This window comes from Tinamus guttatus, unplaced genomic scaffold (assembly GCF_059628265.1).
Source record: "Tinamus guttatus ecotype Peru unplaced genomic scaffold, ASM5962826v1 Tinamus_guttatus_pri_ptg000278l, whole genome shotgun sequence".
Classification (NCBI taxonomy): domain Eukaryota; kingdom Metazoa; phylum Chordata; class Aves; order Tinamiformes; family Tinamidae; genus Tinamus; species Tinamus guttatus.
The window spans coordinates 170877-192464 of record NW_028288812.1 but is presented as its reverse complement, the minus strand read 5'-3'; the positions used below and the strand labels follow the sequence as shown (position 1 = coordinate 192464).

The following is a 21588-nucleotide window of genomic DNA, read 5'->3' as shown; positions in this document are numbered from 1 at the left end:
TAGGCAAGAGGGAGATGATACAGGTCAGCAGATTTTTTTTTCCCCCTAAAAATGCAATTTTTAAAAGATATTCCTTTTTGTTTTTCATACCAAAAATGAAGAACTTCAATTAAAATCCAAATCCTTCAAGAGAGGAAAAATTACTTCTCAACTCTTATTTTTCGACAGCAGAAATCTAATATTGTGTTCTCTGTGCTTGCAGGTAGGTGGCCAAGCCTGCTCTGTGCTGCTGTCAGTGGAGTTATACTGTCAGATATGCTACAAAATCAGCACCACTTGTTTTTTTTCTCCCGTGGATGGTCCCTGCTCTTTCAAGAAATGAATGGTTTATACTGGATGGGAAAGGCCCAATGAGGAAGAAGAAAGCAAGGCAATGGAAGGCTAGGCACAGCACAAAAGGCAAGAAGGAAACTTACTTAGATATTGCTTGTGAAGTAGTAGAAGTCCAAGCAGAGAATGTTCTTCAGGGTGATGAGAGCTCCATCCCTCTTTTCTTAAGGAGAGTGTGCTAGCTGCAATACTTTGGGTCTGCTCAGTGTTGTTATTGCTGCTGGGGTGTCAAAGCTACCCCAGCAATATGTTTAGTGTGTCCATTAGTCCAATTAGGTGTTGAAGCTGCACGCCTTGGAGTGATGGATTGGATTTCCTTTCTCCAGAACTCCCGTCTCTGTCCACCCGTGGTGCCCTTTTCATAGAAAATAAAACAAACAAAAGGTGTGGAATGAGTTCATTAGATGAGGCCTGAGGTTCCAAGGATTTATTCTGGAATTCTTCCTTGTGAGGGCTGCAGTGACAGCGATGGCCCTGGGATCCGTGTTCCTTCTCAGCCATTCACTGTCTCTTTACTGAGCTCAATAAATGGTTTTCCACACCAGATAGTGCTACTAGATTTGTGGTGTTGATTTGTTTTTCCAGAGATTTAATGGCTCCTGTATGAAATTAGTCAGGGAGACATTAACAATTTTTAAGAATTATTTTACACTGCTTTCAGAAATAAATCTTTGGCTACATTAAATTGGTTATAAAGTACAGAGAAATCAAAAATCCTGTTCTGCTTTATTCCTCATTTACAGGCAGTGTTTTTCACTTCTGATGACTGACTCATTCACCCTGTGACTTCTAGGACCTAACACGACTCTGGGAAAAGATGCAGGCTTAGTGCGGGCACCATCTTCACACTTCCAGGAAAGATGTTTTCCAGATGATTCCAGGGAAGAATTCTGCAGTCTGGAACCCTCTGTAAACTCGCCCACATTGTAATAGTTGAATGCTGCAGCTCAGAAATCCCCAAGAGAACACACGGGAAAGAATCTTTTAAATAGAAACAAAACAGATGAACGATGCCTGTATCTTGGTGAAGTGCTGTTTGCTATATCAATGATAACTAAAAAAAAAAGAGCTTTCCTCTTTTTAATATATTTTTAATAACAATGTAAGAGTGCTCAGGGTAACTGCAAGGACAAGATGGGCGAGGGATCACATACAGAAAAAGAAAACAAGCTGTGGTTAACAATGGAGCATTTAGAGAAAAAGAGAAAGGAGGCAGACAGATGGCACGAATATTAGTGCATGAAAATGACTAACACTCTGAGAATTTCCCAGTGTACTTCTGACTGGTTTTGGCTTGCTTGTATAATTAATTTATGGAAAGCACCTAAATTGGGAATAAACACAATCTCACAAATCCCTTCTAATCTCTGCCTCTATTTTCAAAATGATACCCTGAAGGTATACTTTCTTACAATGGTTAAACTGTTTTCTGTTTAAGAATTAAAAAGGAATTTTTTTTTCTTTTTCTTACAACTGCACAAAGCATTAGTGGTCAGGACTGAATTCAGAGCTGTTTTAGATGCAATCTATTGTTGTAAATGCCTGTATGGGGGTATTTACCCACTAGACTTCTGGATGCTAAATCTGCCAGTATTTTCATCTTGAATTCATGTATTCTGAAGCAAAACATGACCCAGGGTGCCCTCAGCTACCTATCAGCTCAGCATAGATTTGGAAACTTCATTTAAAAGGCTTTTTTTTTTTCATTACATTGTTCTTCTCTTTGAAATAAAAGCAAGCGTGTTCCTCAGGGTTTGCAGAACTTGCTCCCCCAGGTAGCTTGCTCAGAAAGCACTCGGGGCAGTTGTGCAGCAGGAACAACTGAGATCTTGAATGCTTCTTGTTCTTGTTCTCTGGATAGACCCTAAGGTTGTGCCAAGCGGTTCAGTGCAACTTTGCACATTAGGAGAAGCCTGCAAAAATGTTAAGTAAGTCGGACTCTGTATGTGGCCACTGCTGGTACATCTGGCTCCTCTTGGTCCTCACAGGGAGTTATCTGATTCTTTTAGCTGACTGCATGCGAAGACGCTGCAGTCGCTGGCAGAGCCATATGCTTCCCTGTGGAATTATGAAGCGGGGAGGGGGCAGATGATCACGGAAGCTCCCTGGGATGCTCTCCATTGACTCCGGTGGTCCGAAGATCCCCTGGGATAGCTATGCACAGCCTGCCGTCTGGTCCACAGGGAGATACGCTGCAGGTATGTTTAGTGAGAACGCTGAGGATGCATGAGAGAGAGATGCAGAGATAGATTCCATGCACGGGGCAGTAAAAAGGCTGGCAGGAAAGTACGGGGGAGCGGGTTTCAGGAGATGATAGCTTTGTGACTGTCTCATTCTCTCTGTTCCTTTGCACCAGTCACTTGGCACCCACAAAGAATGGATGCCCTCAGCAGGGTTAAAGAAGCTGGAGGGCAACCACTCTGTGCTAGAAGAGACCAACAAACAGAGAAACCAGAGAGTACTGGCACAATCTATTGCACGAACAGTTGCTGACAGTATCTCTGCTGCCCAGAGAAGCAGCAACAGCCACCAATTTCTTATTCCGATTTGCATGGCTGTGCTGAACCCTTTCCTTCCCCCCAGCATGCAGAAGCTTTGCTGCAGTGTTACACAGATGTTCTGTCGCTGCAGCCAGCTGCGGCACCTCATGCCAAAAGCTGCTGTTGTGTCTCTGATGTCAGCTGTAAGCTCTGTGTGTGCTGTTATGTCTACAGCCCATAGGTGATACCTTGGCCTAACGAAGGAGGATGTGCCAGTGAAATTCACTGCTGTACCACGGGACTCAGGGCAGAGCCCACTAGTGAGATCATGGAAGCTCAGGGAAGGGAAATAGACCTCTTCTTACATGGCTCATCAAGTTTCAGTATGGAAATCTAGGTAAGAATTACTCAGGGCACAACCTGTCCCTTTGATTTAGCCTTTGCACTTCATGCACATTGTGCGCAGGAGAGACTGTTTTCCTTGTTCTCTCCAGCCACTGTAACGGCTCATGGGCAAATACCACATTTGTGAAAAATTCTCACCATCATAAACATGATGATAAGTCTAAGTAAAAGTGATCGATCTGCGGAGTTTGTGGGACATTTGGGCAGCATATCTCAGGTGAATACTTCCCGTTTTGTTGGCTGTTTGCATGTAGTTCTTCCCAGAAATCAACATAGTTTGTATTGCTTAATTCTTTGCTACACATAGTACTTTAAGATGCTTTTTTCTGTTCTTGCAGAAGGAGCGGAAGAGAGAATGAAATCACTGCCATCTTTGTTTTCAGAATATTCCTGTAGTAATTAAAATGCTTTGGAAGGCATTCTGTTCCCACAAGTAATAATTTTGAATATATTGCCCATTAATTACACTATTAGTTAAATATGTATTTTTATAATGTGTATTCATTCACCTGCTTACTCTAACAATTAAATGAATATTTAAATATGTATTATACACATTACACGTATACACACTAAAGCATAGTAATTAGATTTTGTAGAAAGAGAGGACTCTTTCTGAGAAATCCCATTCCAGGGAATAAGTGAGTATGTATATGGTATTTTATTGACTCCAAGAAGCATGCTGTATCTAATCTATTAGAGCTGTCGTGCTCCATAAGGCTGTATTTAGTGACTTTGTTTTGTAGAGCTCTGTGGTAACACTGGGGATTTCATAGTGTACTACAGCTACAAAGGCAGAGTTTCTGGGTTATCATATATTTCCCATGATCCATCTCCCTCAAGCTGTTTCACAGTGGGTATTTTGCCTTTTTTCACATTTAGAGACAAAAGCGGTCACAGACCAGATGTCCAGGCTTTTAAACGATAGTTAGAGTTTAGGGGCATTTACCTGTGCTGTATTTGCAGAATACACAGAGAAATCACCAACAAACCATTCTTGCCACTGATCATCTTCTCGCTCATCTTCTCAGGCCCTGTGGCTGGAATAACCTATGCTCCTACAACACAGAAGGAGGTAGCCAGCATGTGTGTTCCAGCCTCTCAAGATGCTGCATCTTGCTGTTTCGGAAGATACAGGCTAAAAATTCCTCATGATGACTGACAGGCTACAGCAGCATTTCGGAGCTCTGGATAGGAAAGGCAGGAAGGCACCTTCATCTCTCTGAGGAAGAACTAGGTGGTTTAGGACCTGCTTGAGACCAAGTCCTCTGTCGCTCAAGTCATTTACGCATTTATGTCTGTCACAAAATATGAGTGCTCTCATCTTTTTGAGGAATGCCTGAACCTAGATGTTCTTGTTGATATGAGCATCACTTGTTTTTTCTAAATTGCTGTGATGGATGCCAGTGACTACAAACTATTATAGAAGCTGAGAATCCTTAGTTTTATAGCCATTCCTTCTACTCATGCTGTCCACCATCCCTCATTGTCTTCCCAGGCGTGTTTTGTGTGTTAGGCAACAGAATTTTAAGGAAGGGGATCGGTATTCTTTATAGCATCTGCCAAGACATGACTCCGCTGGCTCTTGAAGAATATAGGACATCTCATTGCTAGTCAGACTGATGAGCTCCTGCCTTCCTGACATCATGTAGCTGAGAGTTATGACAATCTGGAACTGGTGCTCCCCTTGCGCAGGACAGGCAATGCCATTCCTTCATGCAGTCGCAGAAGCCTTGCTTGAGCAGCACCCACTTTCATCAGCATGAGGCAGCAAGGTGAGGGGTTTATAGCTTTGCTGAAAGTGCCTTTTCAGTGGGACATCAGCCTGTGCTCAGAACATAGTCCCATGTCATAGCAATATTGCTACGGCAATTTGTCTTGGGAAAGACCACTTAATAAGGCAGTCAAGACACAAAGTCGAAGACACAGCTTGACACCAGACTGTTACTTATTCCCGTTAGGACAACTATTAAATGCAGGCCTTGACCCCCACCTCCTCTCAGGGTGCTCTGAATTGTGCAGGGTGGGTTATGTCTGCACACACCGTTCAGATGTAGCTGTGCTCTTAACAGCGGGTCTGACTGCAGCCTTCTTAGAAACAATGCACTTTTAGTGTATGGTACCAGATTGTACATCAAAACTATTGCTTCCAACATCTCTGGCTTAATTGTAAAACTATAATACAAATGACATTGGGGGTTTCCTGGAGTTAAATTTTAATAATAAGCCAGTGCCCTTTTAATGACATTTTATACATTTAAATTGGGCATGATCCCTTTGGGAATAGTAATTTTATTCATGGAGCTTATGTCTAATTAGAATATAAAAACACCACAAAAAGATACTGGATTTGCTATTTTTCCCTTCCAGAAGCTCTGGAGTCCAATCTTCACAACTGATTGGGCTTTGGTGGATTAAATTAAAAAAGAAAGAAAGAAAGAAAGAAAGAAAGAAAAAGAGAATAGAAATGAAAAGTAACTTGCACTGAGCAAAACCAAAGCACAGTAGAAATTTGTGTGCTTATAACTATCTCTAGACCTTGCAGTTTGTCTCCTCAGCATGCTGAATACAACATGTGGATCAGAGAACTATTTCACTGCAGAGATGGCTGATATATGCTGTAGTCCCTCGAGTGTGGCTCTGTATGTTGAAGAAATGAGAAAGAGATTGCAGGACAACAGCTCAAAACGGGACTTGTTGTCCTGCTGCAAAAATCCTGTGTCAGTCCTGTTGTTGTGTTTGTAGTGCTGAACTGGTTTATGCAGGTCCAACCTTGTGTCTTTTCTTCTGTAGCAGCATTTATTTTTTTTACAGGAGCTACTGAGAAAATAAAGTCTTGCACCTAGGGAGGAGTAAGTCTGTGCACCAGAGCAGGTTGGGATTTGACCTTCTACAGGGCAGCTCTGCAGACGAGGACTTGGAGTACTACAGACTGACCATGAGTCAGCAAGCTGCACTTTTGGCCAAGAAGGCCATGGGTATCTTGAGGTACATTAGGAAGAGTGTTACCAGCAGGTGCAGGGAGGTGATCCTCTCCCTCTTCTCAGCCCAGGTGAGGCCACATCTGTAGTACTGTGTCTAATTCTGTACTTCACAATACAAGATGGACCTGGAACTACCTGGAACAACCTGGAAGAAGCTGAGAGACCTGGGCCTGTTCAGCCTACAGAAGAGAAGGGAGAGAAGGGATCTGATCAATGCGTAAAAATGCCTTAAGGAAGTGTGTCAAGAAGGTGAGGACAGACTCCTCTCAGTGGTGACTAGTGATAGGACAAGAGGCAAGGCCCACAAACTGAAGCACAGGAAGTCCCATCTGAACATGAGACTGTGAGGGTGGCAGCGCAGTGGGAGAGGTTACCCAGAGAGGCTGCCCAAATCAGTCTGTGATTCTGTGGAGAACTTGGAGTTTGCACTGGTTACGTGGGTATGCCACTATAAAAAGACTGTATTAGTACATGGAGTTTTGTTTAACCCTCCCTGGCCATGAGGTCATACCCTTCAGCTTAGCGCAGATGATAAAGGTGCTGAATCTGTGTTGTGTGCCTTCACAAAGCTGTAGCCTTGTCTCTGAGACAGGATAAACTGTTTGGCCTTTGGACAAGATTATTTCTGTTCAGAACAGGATTGTTATCACTTAATTGAAAATAATTATGCAATGCAAATTGACTTCAAATTGGCAGGCTGAGTTAAAAAGACAGAGCATTTCCAAACTGTCCTAAAGAGAACCGAGTGAAGCTGTGTGTGTGCAATGGTAAACTGAAAGGCTGAGACTATTGTGTGGGGCTGAAGGAAAGAAACAAGGGAAGGGATGGGGATGAGTGTTTTGATATAGCTAAGGGGATGGAGACCAGGCTCTTCTTTGAGCGAAAGGCAGCTGTTAATGCAATGTCTTTGGAAGTTCTTTCAGCCAAATCCTTTCCAGCAAGCGTTTTGCTGGAGAGGGCTTCTTCACTGTGCATGCTGCAGCCTCTGAAGGAGGATCATTAAGGGGGTTAGATGTTCTGTTGCTCCAGATTGACAAGAAGCAGCGCCTGCGGCACCAGCATGTGGCAACGCTCTGCTGAGAGCAGAGGCTCTTTGGTTTCGTGGCTCCAGGAGACTCCAGCTATAGGTGGCCCTTAGCTCAGCCACTGAGGAAGCCTCGCTGGGTCTCGATGCCCCTGTGACAGTCCACCTCACTTTTAGTGCACAAAGGGCAGTACTAGCACTTACAAGCAGCGCCAGGTAAGTGAAGCCAAGGTGACCTATACCCACCACAGTGCTTTGTGCCATGCCATTTTGGGGAAGCCAAGATGCTTACAGGGCTCCTTTATCGTGGCGGTTCCATCTGGCTGCTCTGAGCACATGAAATACTCGAAATCCCCCCTAGGCACCACGGCAGGAAACACTATGAAACACAGTGCCAGCAGGAGACTGAAAGGCTGCAGCAGCAGAGCAAAGGGCAGGGAGAGCAGGTGCTCTGATGCCTCACCTTACCTGGACCCTGCAAGTCTGGATTCACTCCTCAATTGTCAACCTCTTAATAGATCTACACCCCCTAGCAGAAATAATGGCCCTGGAAATTGCTTCTCTGAAGAGAGGTCTGTTTTGAAGAGTAATAAAGAAGCTATCGAAGACCTAGTACTCAGTCATGGGGAGCTTGCACCCCTGTTCCATTTGCACGGGAGATTGCTTCATGCAAAAGATGCCACTCTGCTGGTGCTGCTGGTTGTCTTCACTCTGCTCATGGAAAGGGGTTGGAGACACCTGGTGTTACGAAGGCTGATGAGCTGGATCCAGTATGTGGAAATCCTTGTAGAACCAGGCCAGGACACGGTCTCTGATGTTCTGAGGTATTTACGCCTCATTTAGGCTTGTACTTTTACTGTAAGTCCTAAGCAACCCATTCAAGTGTCACGTGTATGCGTGTTTTCTTCACAACGCTTCCGAATGGCAAAGAAGGTTCCTACCTGCATCTGTGAGATTTCCCCCTACTCATTCCCTGCCATGTCTGCCAGTCTTCCTGAACACTTGAAGCATTTGTGCTCTTTTATGCTTGCAATACGCTAGGGCATGGTTAGGCAAAATATGCTACAGCGCATATTGGTGCAGAAAGCACAGGACGTGGCCGTGATGGAGTTTTCTGTGAACCATCTGTGAAACAGAGGAAGTGGATTCTTTCTAAACCCTGCTCACCAAGGTGAGTGTTTACCCCAATTAGATAAAAAAGACTGCCTTGAAAAGGAGAAATCTGTAAGTCTCCCACACATCCCTGCCAGTTCTAGTGTCTTGCTCGATGACAAGCTCTTTGTTGTACACTGCCTCCTTACGAAAGCCTGAAGGCTCCTCATGAGAGGGGTTCCACAGATCCCGCAGCTGCCCTAGGATAGACCAGGACTGCAGAAGATAAAAGCCTTGAGTGGAACCCTGTGTCAATATCATACCACTGGTATCACTGTGTCTATGCTGAACCCAAACCCTACGGTCCATTTGGCTTCCACTATCATTGGTGTTTTCTCCTTTCTCTTACTTTTTTTTTTTTTTTTTTTTTTTTTTCTGCTTGGCTGGGTTTGGATTAAACAAGTCCTTCCAGAATGTACACTCTGCCAATGCAAAAATACACTAGAGAATTCTGAGTTTCCACAATATTTTAAAATCATTTCACTAGATTGGTACAAAGTTAATTAAAAAAAAAAAGAAGTTTAATAGCCAGTTTCATCAGAAGCATAAAATGCTTCTGCTAGAGTCTCTGTCAGGACTTTTAAGAGATAGTGTACTTTACCTGGCAAAGCACAATTAGACACAGTCAAATATTGTCCTGGTTAAAGACTATTAATTTTCCTTACATTTGTCATGAATTAATTTTTTCTGGTTATATCAACAATGTTTCCTTTATAAATACAAATGGCTCCTCCACACTGAAAAATTAAATTTGCTTTGATAATGAACTGAGGTGCTAATAATCATTTTGCAATGCAAAAAAGTGCAATTACTGGTTGTCACACCATGCAGTGTCACAGCCGGTTGTAATGTCTGAAAGTCTGCTCCTGTGCCAGTGAACACATTCCAATGTCCATAGAAAAAAAGGTAAAACCTGGGAGAGCTGTGCCATGCCTTGGGGCTGCATGTGCTTGGATGATGTAGTCTGCTTCGTCCCTGTTCTGATGAACCATGGATAAGGTCGGGCTCGACTTTAGCAGTTGTACTGAGTGGGTTCTTTTCTTCCCAAGCTTGCCAGTTCAGGAGGCCACAGCCACCTTTCACAGCACGAAAGGTTCACGTCATCATTGCTATTTTTTTTCTTCTTCTCTCTTTTTTTCCCCCATCTTCACAATGTGTATGCTGTTACCACAGGCTGTTAACGGGTCAAGGTTCCAGCGATGCAGCCCACCCAGCAAGCTGCTGTTCTCCTGGAAAACAGGCCAGTTTTCCCCATTGCCCTTTCAGAGCTGAACTGCTTGTTCTGTTGTGCTGTTGACAGGAGCTGCTCATGTACTTGTTGCTGCTTATGGGGATTTCCTCTTCCTGCAAGTGGTTTGGAAAAACTACGTGAAAATTTCCCTGACAGATGCTCATCCATGGCAGAGCAGGGGGGACACGCGGACCTCCTGGCAAACGGGATGTCAGTGTGGAGAGCCCCATGGGATCCACACACACGTGCTCCACGGCGCTCGCAGGAGCAGGGCCAGCGCGGGGATGCAGCACCGCTCTACGGGCTGGCACCGAATCCAGCACCTCCGGAAGACTCTGCTAGGAGAGGCCCTGAAGCTGGGCTCTGCCTTTAGCAGTTCTTGCCCAGTGCCTCCCTGGTGACACGGCTCGAGGCCTGTGCAATGTTGGATCCTCTGTTCTTCGGTTTCAGCCTCCACCTCAGTGTTGTACACACAGGAAAGCAGCAGTGAATTAGGCATAAGCAGCCCTTGTTAGGGTGCAAAAAGAAGCAACTGCAGTCACCTTAAATGGTCAGTGCTCAGTACAGTGTAGCAGTGTAATTCACATAGTGCCTGCTTAAATGGCTTTTCTAGGAGCCACTATGGTAACTCATGCTCTGTTTCTCCTTTTTCTTAAGGTAGGCTTCAGAGAAAATAAAGCTTTGAAGGGAAGCCAGCCCTCTGTTCCAGTGTGTTACCGTGTGCCATTTAATTCTTCTGTCAATACATGCTGATACACTGCAAAGATGTAAACTTCAAATTATGGTATTCGCTCCATCTTCAACCTTGCTGTGTAGCGGCTGCAACAAATGATGGCTTGAATTGCTGAATCCTCTCTTCTCCCCTCTTCACTCTTGGGATAGCTGCCCCCATTACGAAACAAGACTCTGACCTTTTGATCCACCCATCTTGTCTCTTCCATATAGCCCAGGTTGAGCTACAGCCCTTTATTTATTCACGCAGTGTAAGTTCCCTCATGCTGCTTCACCAATGCACATCAACTGTGACCCTGAGACACCATCCTCTCCTGGGATAAGCATGTTTTTCAGTCCCAGGCATCTCTGGAGTAAAGCCTGACAGTTCTTTGAAGGAAGGAAAAAATAGCAGGTGGGAGGAATGACAGGCTGAGAAACGTTTTGGTTTAGCAGAATAAAATTGAGCTTGGTGAAACTGACTCAGTCTGCAAGCAACCAGGACTAGAACAGGATTTTACCGCAGGGCTTTCTTTTATAGTAACTATTGTGATTGATTGCTTTTATTGCTGGTAGAAAGTGCATCTGCCCTGTTGGTCATTTTCCTATCCAAATGCTGAGTCCAACCAATTTAGCTTCAGTTGCCACAGGAAAGAAGTCCTTTACTAGAGTCCTCCATGGTGGACAAGGACATTCACGAAACAGGGCCGATACTGGTTCTCCCACAGGTAAACGGCTGGATTTGAGGGGCACAAATTACTCAGTCTGTGTGTATATGGCATCCAGCAGAGCAGGAGCCCTTCTTCTCATCTGGGACTGTGGAAATGAACTCTGTGCCGGCTCTGCAGGCTGGCAAAAGGCAAATCCTTCCTGTTTCGCTGTACGTGACTTGCCGCACGTGTGGGAAGGGCCAAGCTCTCCATGTGAGCGAAGCTTTTACAGCTACAGCCGAGTGCGGTGGTTATCCTGCGTGAGGCACCAAGTCACGGGCGCTTACACGTGATCCCGTGTGAGAAGACAGCCTGATATCCCCCCGAGATCTTAGTGGGCTGGTTCCACTGCTCTTCACTGCAGCAGTGCCTGGCTGCATGGCACACTCACCCACACGCTGAACCACAGCAGAGCAGGACGTTGCTCTTCGCATGGAAGGGACAGAAGGACAGATCTTTCAGAGAGCACAGAAGAGCTGTTCCTCTAAAGTGACATCAACGGGGATCGCGACCTTCTCAGACAACTCATCCTCTGCTATCTTTACCATTTTAAAGACTTTTGTCTCTGTGTCTTGTCTATATCTTTTTTGCCGTAATTTAAACTTATGCCTGCTTGTCCTTCAACTCTTCCATCGCAGCTTGGTTACCACCTGCTTTTCTCTGTAAACACACCAACAATCAAGACAACAGGCTTATGCCTTTCATTCTTCAATTGCTAAAGGCATTGTCTGGACTCTGATTCTTCTCTGAACTTTCTTCTGGGCACTGTCTGGCAGATTTTCTGTCTTAAAAAGTGCAATGAAATTGTGGACTGATCCTTTTTATCTGTTGGTACAGTATCTGCCTCTCTTACCACAGTTTTGCTGCTTCATGTTGAGCTGGGTAACTACTGCAGAGCTACGTTGCAGCCAGTTAATTCCAGGTCTCCAGCTGCTGTTTTGCTATAGCAGCTCTTCCACTTAGCTTCCATCTGCTTCCAGATCTTGCTGTTGTTTATTTATTGTTTTTCTTTCCATCATCCCAAAAGTTCTGCTTTCCCTCTCTGCTTTTAGTCAGTCTTGCAACCAGAAGCAAGGGATACACACCAGAGGAAAAGCCAGGTTAGATACCAGTGAAACAGGACAGCTACAACAGGCAGACAGGAAAGGCAGCAATACTACCTTTGCAAACACATGATGTGGTGCTTGCAGTACTCATCACAGATGACAGACAGAGACCACATTACACAGCCAGGCTTCTGAGGGTACCTGCAAGCACTTGTATAAATCGCCCAACTTGCCTTAACTTCCCACTATTACCTTTCCTGGGAGAATTTATGTTACTTGTTTTTGTGCTTGTCATAACGATTTGAGAAACATCCATAGAAGAGTTCAAAGTAAAAAGGAGCTGGCTGAAGTTGCTGACCATCTAAGAAACAACTCACTGTGGACTCCCAGCTCATGTGAGTCTTGTCACAACACTCAAACACCTTAAGCGTTAGGAGAAATTCTCACTCATTTCATATCAGAGTATCATACAAAACTGTACATAGACAATTTAAAGGACACTTGCACCTATTAAGCACAGTGGCTATCACTTATCAGATGTCCTACAGGTCCACTAGCACAGCAGTATTAATGTTACTGTACTTCCCTGTATTGAGTGCTTCCATGTTATCATTTTTGCATTACTTATGTTTCCCCTCACATTGGCTAAACCTCTAAACACCTCTAAACATCATATAATGACCAAATGAGAAATGCATGGCACTTTTCACTTCCTGGTGGGTTCCCTGGGAAATAATGAGCTGAATGTTGGGGGAAGGACAATGACAAATAGGGGTTGTAGAAGACTCCACTCCAGCACAAATAAATAAATATATAAATAAACAAACTCTTTGACCTTTCTTTCTAAAAGTGACTGTTTTCTCCCTCTCTTTCTCTCCGTCATGACATATGGCATCCTTAAAACACCTCAGAAACTGACTGTGGGCTGCAATCATCTCTCTCTCTGCTAGACCCTACTACAGATCTCAGTTTTTCCCTTGGTCCTCTTGGAGCTTTTTGAAAATGCTGCGGTTCCAGTACTTAGGGAGCGGGCAGAGGACTCGCTGTTCTTCATTCAGAGAGACGAGGAAGATAGACCAGTCCTTACCACCCCACTGTGCAGTATAGAGAATGGTAAGGCCAGAATTTTACTCTTTTTGCATCTTCTAAGCTCTTGGTGGTTATTTAAAGGGTTTAGCAACAGAAATCATAAAGATACTTATGTCATGATGGCTTGGTTTGGCCACATCACCAAACTCATGTTATCAGAGGAGCTGGAGTTGATTCTCATACTAATTCCAAACACTCCTTCCTCTTGGTCTATGTGCTGGTCCCACTGTAGACTAATGGAGACTTTTTGTTCAAACACAAGCACGTACTGATAAACAAAAAGGATGGTAAAACACAGCAAATGTAGAAAGAAAAGTTCTTATGTTAGGGGAAAGTCCTTAGTGGCATTAAAAATCAATTAGGGCTAAAAATGATTTACTTTCTTGATAGTGCTTGGAGATTTTCCGTTAAGTATTCCATCAAGTTAAGCAAAAAGCAGCCCAGCTGCCAACAATGACATGCTTAAATGCAACTGGGCATCAGGTTCCCAGGTATATATTTATTTAGCTCTGCTCCTCGTTCTAGTTTTCTGAGATGAAGTGATATGATCTGTAAAATCCCAGTGTTCACACTGGTGCCTTTTCAAGAAAAAAAAAAGAATTAGATAATCTAAGTGGATTTCCCCTACTTAGATACACACACAGTTCCACAGGTTGTGATCACTTTCCAGTTTCAACATACAGCAGTAGCTAAATCCATTTTTTTGAGGAAGAAATGGAAGAGAACATGTGACTTCATGCAAATGTGCTGTTACTCTCTCTACTGTACTAAAAGCATTTAGAACATATATTCTATAAAAAGTATTTATAGTATAGAGTATATCCTATTAAAAAACATAAAACCTTTTGTTAGAATTTATGTAGTTTCAACACATAACAGAGAAGCTCTCTTTTATTTGATAGTTCTGCTTGAGAATGCAAGAAAATACAGACTAAATCTGCAGTTTTGCATAGCCCTGAAATAAATTTTTATTTGAACTATTCCTTTGAACAACCATTTATTCTTAAAAAGCTTTTAACACCATAATTGTTTAATCCCATAGTACAAAAATAACTGTCTTTAAAAAATTAAATTATTAAATTTTAGCACAGTATGCCTGGAATTAAACACATTTTCATGTTCTGCTATGTTGCTACATACTTTTGTCTTCAAAAACAAAGTCGACACTATGCAAAATCTACCTTTAGTTCAAGATGTAAACCTGGGTGTCTGTTCCATGTTCTTAACTCATTCCACCTGCTGTGTTTATAGCCAGCAACAACAAGGACTGGGTTCCCTCAGAGCCTCATGTGCACTTGATACTGAGGAGGTACCCGACACTGATGATCATGATGGATCCATTGCACCATAGCAGACCGTGAGGTCTGGTATGGGACTATCACGTCCCAAAGTGCAAGATAACAAATTCACTACACCCTCCAAGAGGGAAAGAAATGAAAAATCACTTTCTGGCACTCCAGAGAGGACTGACCAGAATTATTTTAGAACTACGTGCCTTTCCCTCTACCCTGACTCCTCCTGAAGGAAAAGTTCTCCTGCAATTTCCACTGCAAAAGGAATCACATTTGCCTAACAGCAGTTCGTACTTTGAAAGATAAAGAAACATCTCACCAGTTACGGAATAAAATTATACCAAATATCCAACAAAGGCCCGTCCCCCACTATAAGAAAACAAAATAAACTTACTGCCTAACCTGGACCTGCTGCAAAAATGCAGTCATTCCATCCACAGATATTAAATACTTCCTATTAAGTGAGTTAGAAATATCATGTTCAGGAATATTCTTCCGGAAACAGAGAAAGAAGTATAATTTAAAACTGGATTCAGAAGTGGATTTAGAATTGTATGTGTTATAAGAAGGACAAAAACAAAAAAAGAGACAGAGCTACTAAATAACATGGCTGTCTACTTTTCTGTTACCAGATTTCTATTTAGATTTCTTTTTTCTCTGTTTAATAAGAAATAAACTCTCATCGATACTGGGACTACTGTCTTTCCGCTTTTTCATTTTCTTCTTCCTTTCAGCTGCTTCCAAAATCTTTTGGACATATTCTGTCTTGCTGCCGTGTGCCTGGAAATCTGACTTGTGACATTTTTTGCCAGCCTTTGATGCATGCTTTTTATACCCTCTAGGAAAGTCCTCTTCCATCCCGTGGCCCCTTTCAGCCTCATTTCTGTGCTTCTTTGCTCTGTGTTTGTCTGTCCGGGACGACTTAGTCTTTTGTTTACTATGCTCTTTCCAAGGCTTTTTCTTTTTCTTATGGCTGTGTTCCACGTGCTTTTCTCTCTTCCATGGGCTCTCCAGACGCACGGGCAAAAGGCCAGCCTCTTGCAGTTCTGTAAAACAGGACAGCTCACTTCAGTACTCACCCACAAGCATGAAACCTAGTGTCTGAGCTATCATAGATTTCCTTATGTTATGGAGACAGTAAAGCAACTTGTTTACTCTGATTATAGATTCTTTCACAGTGTTTTTTTTTTTTTTTTGTGAACAGGCTGGTATCCCAGCAAATTACAGTTTAATCCTCTTGCTGCCTCTGTACAGCAATTTTAATATCAATGATTTTTTGGATGAAAACATCTGACAGCGCCTGTATAGTGTCTCTGAAACAATAAATAGACAGGAAAGGATAAAGTCATAAATCTTTTACTAACTGTAGACTACGTTTTTCAAATCTCTTTTCTCAACACAAGAAAATAATCCTACAATATTTCAAAAGGGAGCAAGCATAGAAGCAAGTATTTTAAAGAACTGATTCAGTTCTTTAGGCAAGCAAGAGCTATCTCTCAAAACACACTGTACCTGAAGCCTTCCTTTTTAGTCTGTGAGCTCTCTTCTCGATGTCATATTCATCATCATAGTAGTAGATAAATGGGGAACTAGGGAAAATACTCCCATGCATCCGCCTCTCTGAACACGCCTGCAAAACACATTTCAAGTCATTAGATGTAGCTGAATTATGACTCTCAGGCAAAGGAAATGTATCAGATTTTGCAGGCTGAATCCTCAGTAGGTGCAAATCAGGGTTCCTTCACTCAGCTACTGCTGATCTGTACCTATCAAGAATGAGGCCAAAAATTCTTAAAACACTGATGATTTCATTCACTTAATCAGTAATTTTATTTAAAAAAAAATTGAAAATGTACTTTATTTTAATCTAACTCATAGTTTTACTAATTTCCAATAATATTTCCTGTACACAAACACATACACATTAAACGAGCTAAACCGCAGTTCTCTTACAGCAAAGGGAAGGAGTTTCATGTTTCTCCTCAATTATTACAGATAAGTAGCACTCAAAAAAGGGGATAAAATCAGGTGAACAGTAGGTAAATACAACGCAACTGCCAAACTGAACCTGAGGAGAAGTGCTGCAGTGACTGCAACTGAGCCATGTCCTCCCCTTACCTGCTTCAGCTGCTTCCTACTGCCCCCTCCAGTCTCCCAGCACAACTACTTGTACGGGCAGCAGCCCTGACCTGCCAAAAGACTAATACTTCTTAATGTAAAGGAGCTTTTTTAAGCTGCATCATTTGAGTGGAGTCTATGTGCTAAAAGGTGTCAGACTCAAAGGGCCATAGGAGAAAATATACGTGAAGACCAGATACAGACTGCAGCATCCCCACACAGCTCATCCCATGCCAGCTGTATGTCTGACCACACACAATTTTCTCTCAGATGCAGAACAAAACAAAACAGAACAAAACAAATCCTGCAGAAGATTTTCCTAGGCAAACCTAAGAGGAAGAAGACCACAAAGTGCGCAGGAACAGGTTGTGCATGGTTTAATTTATGGGTATGTGAGCTTTTTTTCTCAAATACTTGATCCAGTAATACAGCTTTTTTCAGCACTGCTTGTTCACCATTAAGTTTCAGCAGTGTCTTTTGAGGCAGGCTAAGTAAACCTGTGATGCTTGATAGGATTCTGCTCTTTTTCCATGTGATATTAATTGATAATTTGCTTTCCTTGCAAATGGCTTGTTAATTGTTTAGTTTACCAGTATGACCTTTCTATTTATTGGACATTACAGAATCACAGAACAGTTCAGGTTGGAGGGGACCTCTAGAGATCATCCAGTCCAACCCCCCTGCTCCAGCAGGGACACATAGAGCACGTGGCACAGGGCGGCATCCAGGCGGGTTTTGAAGATCTCCAGAGAAGGAGCCTCCACAGTCTCTCTGTGCAGCCTGTTCCAGGGCTCTGGCACCCTCATAGTAAAGAAGTTCTTCCTCACATGGAGATGAAACTTCCTGTGTTTCAACTTACACCCACTACCTCGTCCTGTCACCGGCCACCATGGAGAAGAGCCTGGCCCCATCCTCCCTACAATCACCCCTCAGGTACTTGAACATGTTGATCAAATCTCCTCTCAGCCTTCTCTTCTCCAGACTAAACAGGCCCAGCTCGCTCAGTCTTTCCTCATAAGATAGATCCTCCATTCCCTTACTCATCTTCGTGGCTTTACGAAGTGTCTCTAAATGTACTGAACTCTGGGCCTTGTGATAAAAACTCTCAAGAGCTTTCACTCACCCTAGTGTCTACACCATAGGTAATCCGCTTTCCTGCACTTGTCACTTCTACCATGGGGTACCTCTAACTCTAGCATTACCTTTCCCTCCATATTCTACCTATTCCTCTTTCTTGTTTTCAGACACAATGCATTGGAAATGTGTTTCATATGCACTTCATGTGCATTTCTCAGCTTACAACTGGTCTTTACGTGACTGAAATTAAGTGAAAGATTTGAAGATTTGGGTAATTAGCTGAAGTGAACTCCAAGAGGGTGTTGTTAGTTATAGCACAAAAAGATTGTCTCCACACAGCCAAGGGAGTGCAGAGGAACAACGCAGCTTGTAACTGGAATTTACTGAGGTCTCTGCCTGCAGCCTTTTCATGACTGCAGTATCAGGCTGACAGGGAGTTTGGAGGGGCCATTTAACTCCGCTCTTTACCATAAGCCTCCTCTATGCTCCAGGGAGGAGCTTAGGGATATCCAGGAAGGCTCGCGGGATTTTTCAGCTAAACAGCTTAAACACCTAGAACTTCCCCCAAAGAAATTTATTTTACCTCCTGCAATTCCTCCATTTGATTCCCACAGATTTAAGAGGACAGAAAAGCACAGCAGGAATATGACATTTCAAACATCTGTGCTTCAGATGAGCAGAATCTAAGAGCGGCCTTTAGATAGGACAAAACGTTGTCTCAATATATTGAAGAAATGAAAGACATTACCCTTAAACATTGCCAGATAGGTTATAGAAAGCAACATGGATCTGCTTTACATAGGAGTATGTAAAGGCACATTCATCACTGCTTGATGCCTGTGAAACTTGTTTCATATCACAACATCACAGGTGTTGCATTAAGTCTAGGGATTGTTTTGTAGACAAGGAGCTTTCACTATTTTTTACTTGGTTAATATGCTGACAGAAAAGTCTTAGTGAATAAAATGCACATGCCACCAAAATCAGCACTATTTCCCTCTTTTTAACTTCACTCCAATGAAACAAATCAATTCAACAGTGTCCAAAATACACTTTTCTATATCCCTTCCTCTCAAGTAAGCTGCCACTACTGCCATACACTTTGTACTGTTAAATACTCTCGGGACATTCTTTAGCACTGGAAGTAACACACAGAGGATGGAAAGCACAGCCTGCTATCAAGCCACAGGAGAAATTTTCTGTTTGATTGGCACATTGGGATGTAAATGCAAGGCAGATCTGCAGATACTGTCTACTTCCTTATCCCCACTGCCCTGAAAACTTGCTGCTGCAAGCAGCATAACACAATGGGGTGTTCTTGATTAACTTTCTCGTGCTTTAATAAATAATATACCAAATTCAGAAAGCTGCCTTTAGAACGGACAAAATGGTGTCTCAATATATTGAGGAAATGAAAGACATTACCCTTAAACACTGCCAAACAGGTTATTGAAAGCAACATTTCAGAAACTAGAACTGTTAGGCATTGCAAACTTTGCCAGGTTATGTCTAATTATTTCCTTTTCTGCAAACAATACTGAGTGGTCCAAAATGATTTTCCAACTGGAAATGGTCCCATTAACTCTTGGATTTAGTAACTGTTCTGCTGTTCCCTGAGTTTTTTTTTTTTTAATGGTCTTTGTACATCTCTAGCAGAGGAATGAAATTTAAGGTGTCCCTTGGCTAGATCTAGTGATACTGTAAAAGCATGGGATTCTAGTGAGAAGCACTGACTGAGATGAGCCAAAATCAGTCCCAGACTTACCGTGTTGAGCAATTTATTGACAGCTTTAACTGTCTAATAGAGGCAATGGCCTCTATACACAGACCCTGAAGTATAGAGATAAGAAAGCTAAGATGTTGACATGAAGGTAGAGACGTTTACCATTTGAAGTAGGTTCTACAGATTAACAAACATTTTTAATGCTTTCCTTTCTTTAAATTATGAGATATTCCAAGCTCTAACAGGGTTGCCCATTGCATGAAGAGACATAGTGGTTATTACCACACTTTTCTTGGCCAGCAAGAGTTGCAGATCTGAAACATATTTCCAGTCCAGCTGAATCATGACAAAAATGCACATGCTTGCCTTAGTCTAGTTTGTTTGGCCATTTTTGAATTGACGAATTACTTCAGTTATCGATCTGAAGGCAAATATTCAATCACTATCATATTAATCAAATATGTGCATATTCTTCCATATTCATATAGGAAGATCTGTTGCATATTTTTGCCCGTCTGTATTATTATTGACTTCTCTCATTTTCATTTAGTCATTTTTCAGGCCATTTGTGCTCTTTGTGCACTACAAACAATAAAATTTTATCTCTGAAACTGTGGTAGTCACAGAATGTTGTTCCTGAATCATTTTAGCACCTGTTTTTGTATCTTTTCAGTCTTTTTCATCTGAATAACTGCTATCTACTTCTCCTACATTTTTAGCAAATACTTTTACTGAAGCCTTAATTGTAACTACATGTGAATGTCGTTTTTGGCAGTTATTAAAATGTGTCTTAAGCCTGTCCTGCTATTCCACACATAAATTAAGTACTTAGGAAGAGACATACCCTTTTCTAACAGCAAGGTTAAAGACAGCAACAAGGTTTAATGATACATATCTGTAATATACTCAGTGCATGAGTAACTCATTTTCTGAAATACTGGTGTGTCTTACTTACTTATTCCATTAAAATAATATAAATAAAAAACAACAAAAACAGCAACTCCCCCTCCTTACATTCGCTTGGTTTAGATCTTTGCAGGTACAGGGCTTGCAGGTCATGAGAGGAGGCAATCAAGATAAATACCCATACTCAGTGCTACGCAGTGCAAGAAAACTCCAAATTTAATTGAAATCATTTAAGGCAAAGTATGTACTATTAGGAAGGATGAGGTTTAACTTAATCCAGGTAAGAATAAAAACAAGAAGTTAGGAATAATGACCCTCTAAAGCAGGGAAATGGGGAATTCCTAAACAGTTTTCATCAATCAAAGCCTGAAAAAACAGAAATTTCACACCATCATGCCAGGCTGATAGTGGTGAAAGAATTTATACAGTGTTAAACATGGAAGCAGTGCCTTAATATTTCATCCCATGAAGCCACCAAAAATGGAGAGAGAGAGAGATCTGCCCATTTTCCAATATTCTCTTCCAGAGAGAGTCTTATTTTAACTTAGGTGAAAAAAAAGCAGAACAACCTCTCCCCACAAATCTCCCAAGCTTACACAGGATTTTTTTGAAGTAATTTTAAAATTAGATAAATTTCACTTGAACCTGGCCTCTTAATAATTCTGTCAATGCTGCAAACTCAGAAACATTCCAGTAGGGCAACTCTCTTTTTATAGCATTAGCCTGATTATTTCAGCTCGTTTTTTCAGCCATAAGCTATGGCAGAGATGAGAATCGGTACACCCCAGACATAGTCAACACTGAAGCAGGGATTATGAAGACTTACATATCCAAAATGTCCTTCCCGGGAACAGTTGTAGCAGTACACCAGAGCAGAGGGCTCGGAGTGAGAACTGGCCATCTTTATTGGTCCTGGTTTTGTCTGAAAGATGGAAATTGGTGAGAATGAAGACTGGCATTTTTCTGAATGCTGAATTCAAAATATTTTAAAATTATATAAACAGGATTTTACTATGCTTAAATCAATATATTTCTTCTTGCTGAGGGAGTATTTTGTTTGAAAAAGTGACTTGCTCATATTACCATAAACTTGCAGAAGAAATTAAACCCTGAGCATCATAAATGAGATGCAACCTCAGTATCTACTCCACCTGGCTATTTTATTTCAGCTTTGAATCCAAGAAAATAGGCTGCTGATTTATATCTCTTTCCTCCTCCTTTTCTCCCAGTGCTCTTCCCTCTTACACAGATGCCCCCCTATCCCCAGGGGACAGACAGGGCCATCAGATATTACATCCACCAGCTGTATA

At 42.2% G+C, this 21588-nt stretch overlaps 1 protein-coding gene across 1 annotated transcript in view; it reads right to left on the bottom strand.

The window, feature by feature from the left end:
- Positions 1-15051: 15051 nt before the first annotated feature.
- ZCCHC7 (zinc finger CCHC-type containing 7) overlaps positions 15052-21588 on the bottom strand; it is a 96991-nt gene continuing 90454 nt past the window's right edge. Inside the window, 3 exon segments of the mRNA XM_010220658.2 lie at positions 15052-15500; positions 15967-16084; positions 21105-21200. Coding sequence (XP_010218960.2) covers positions 15052-15500; positions 15967-16084; positions 21105-21200 — 663 coding nt within the window.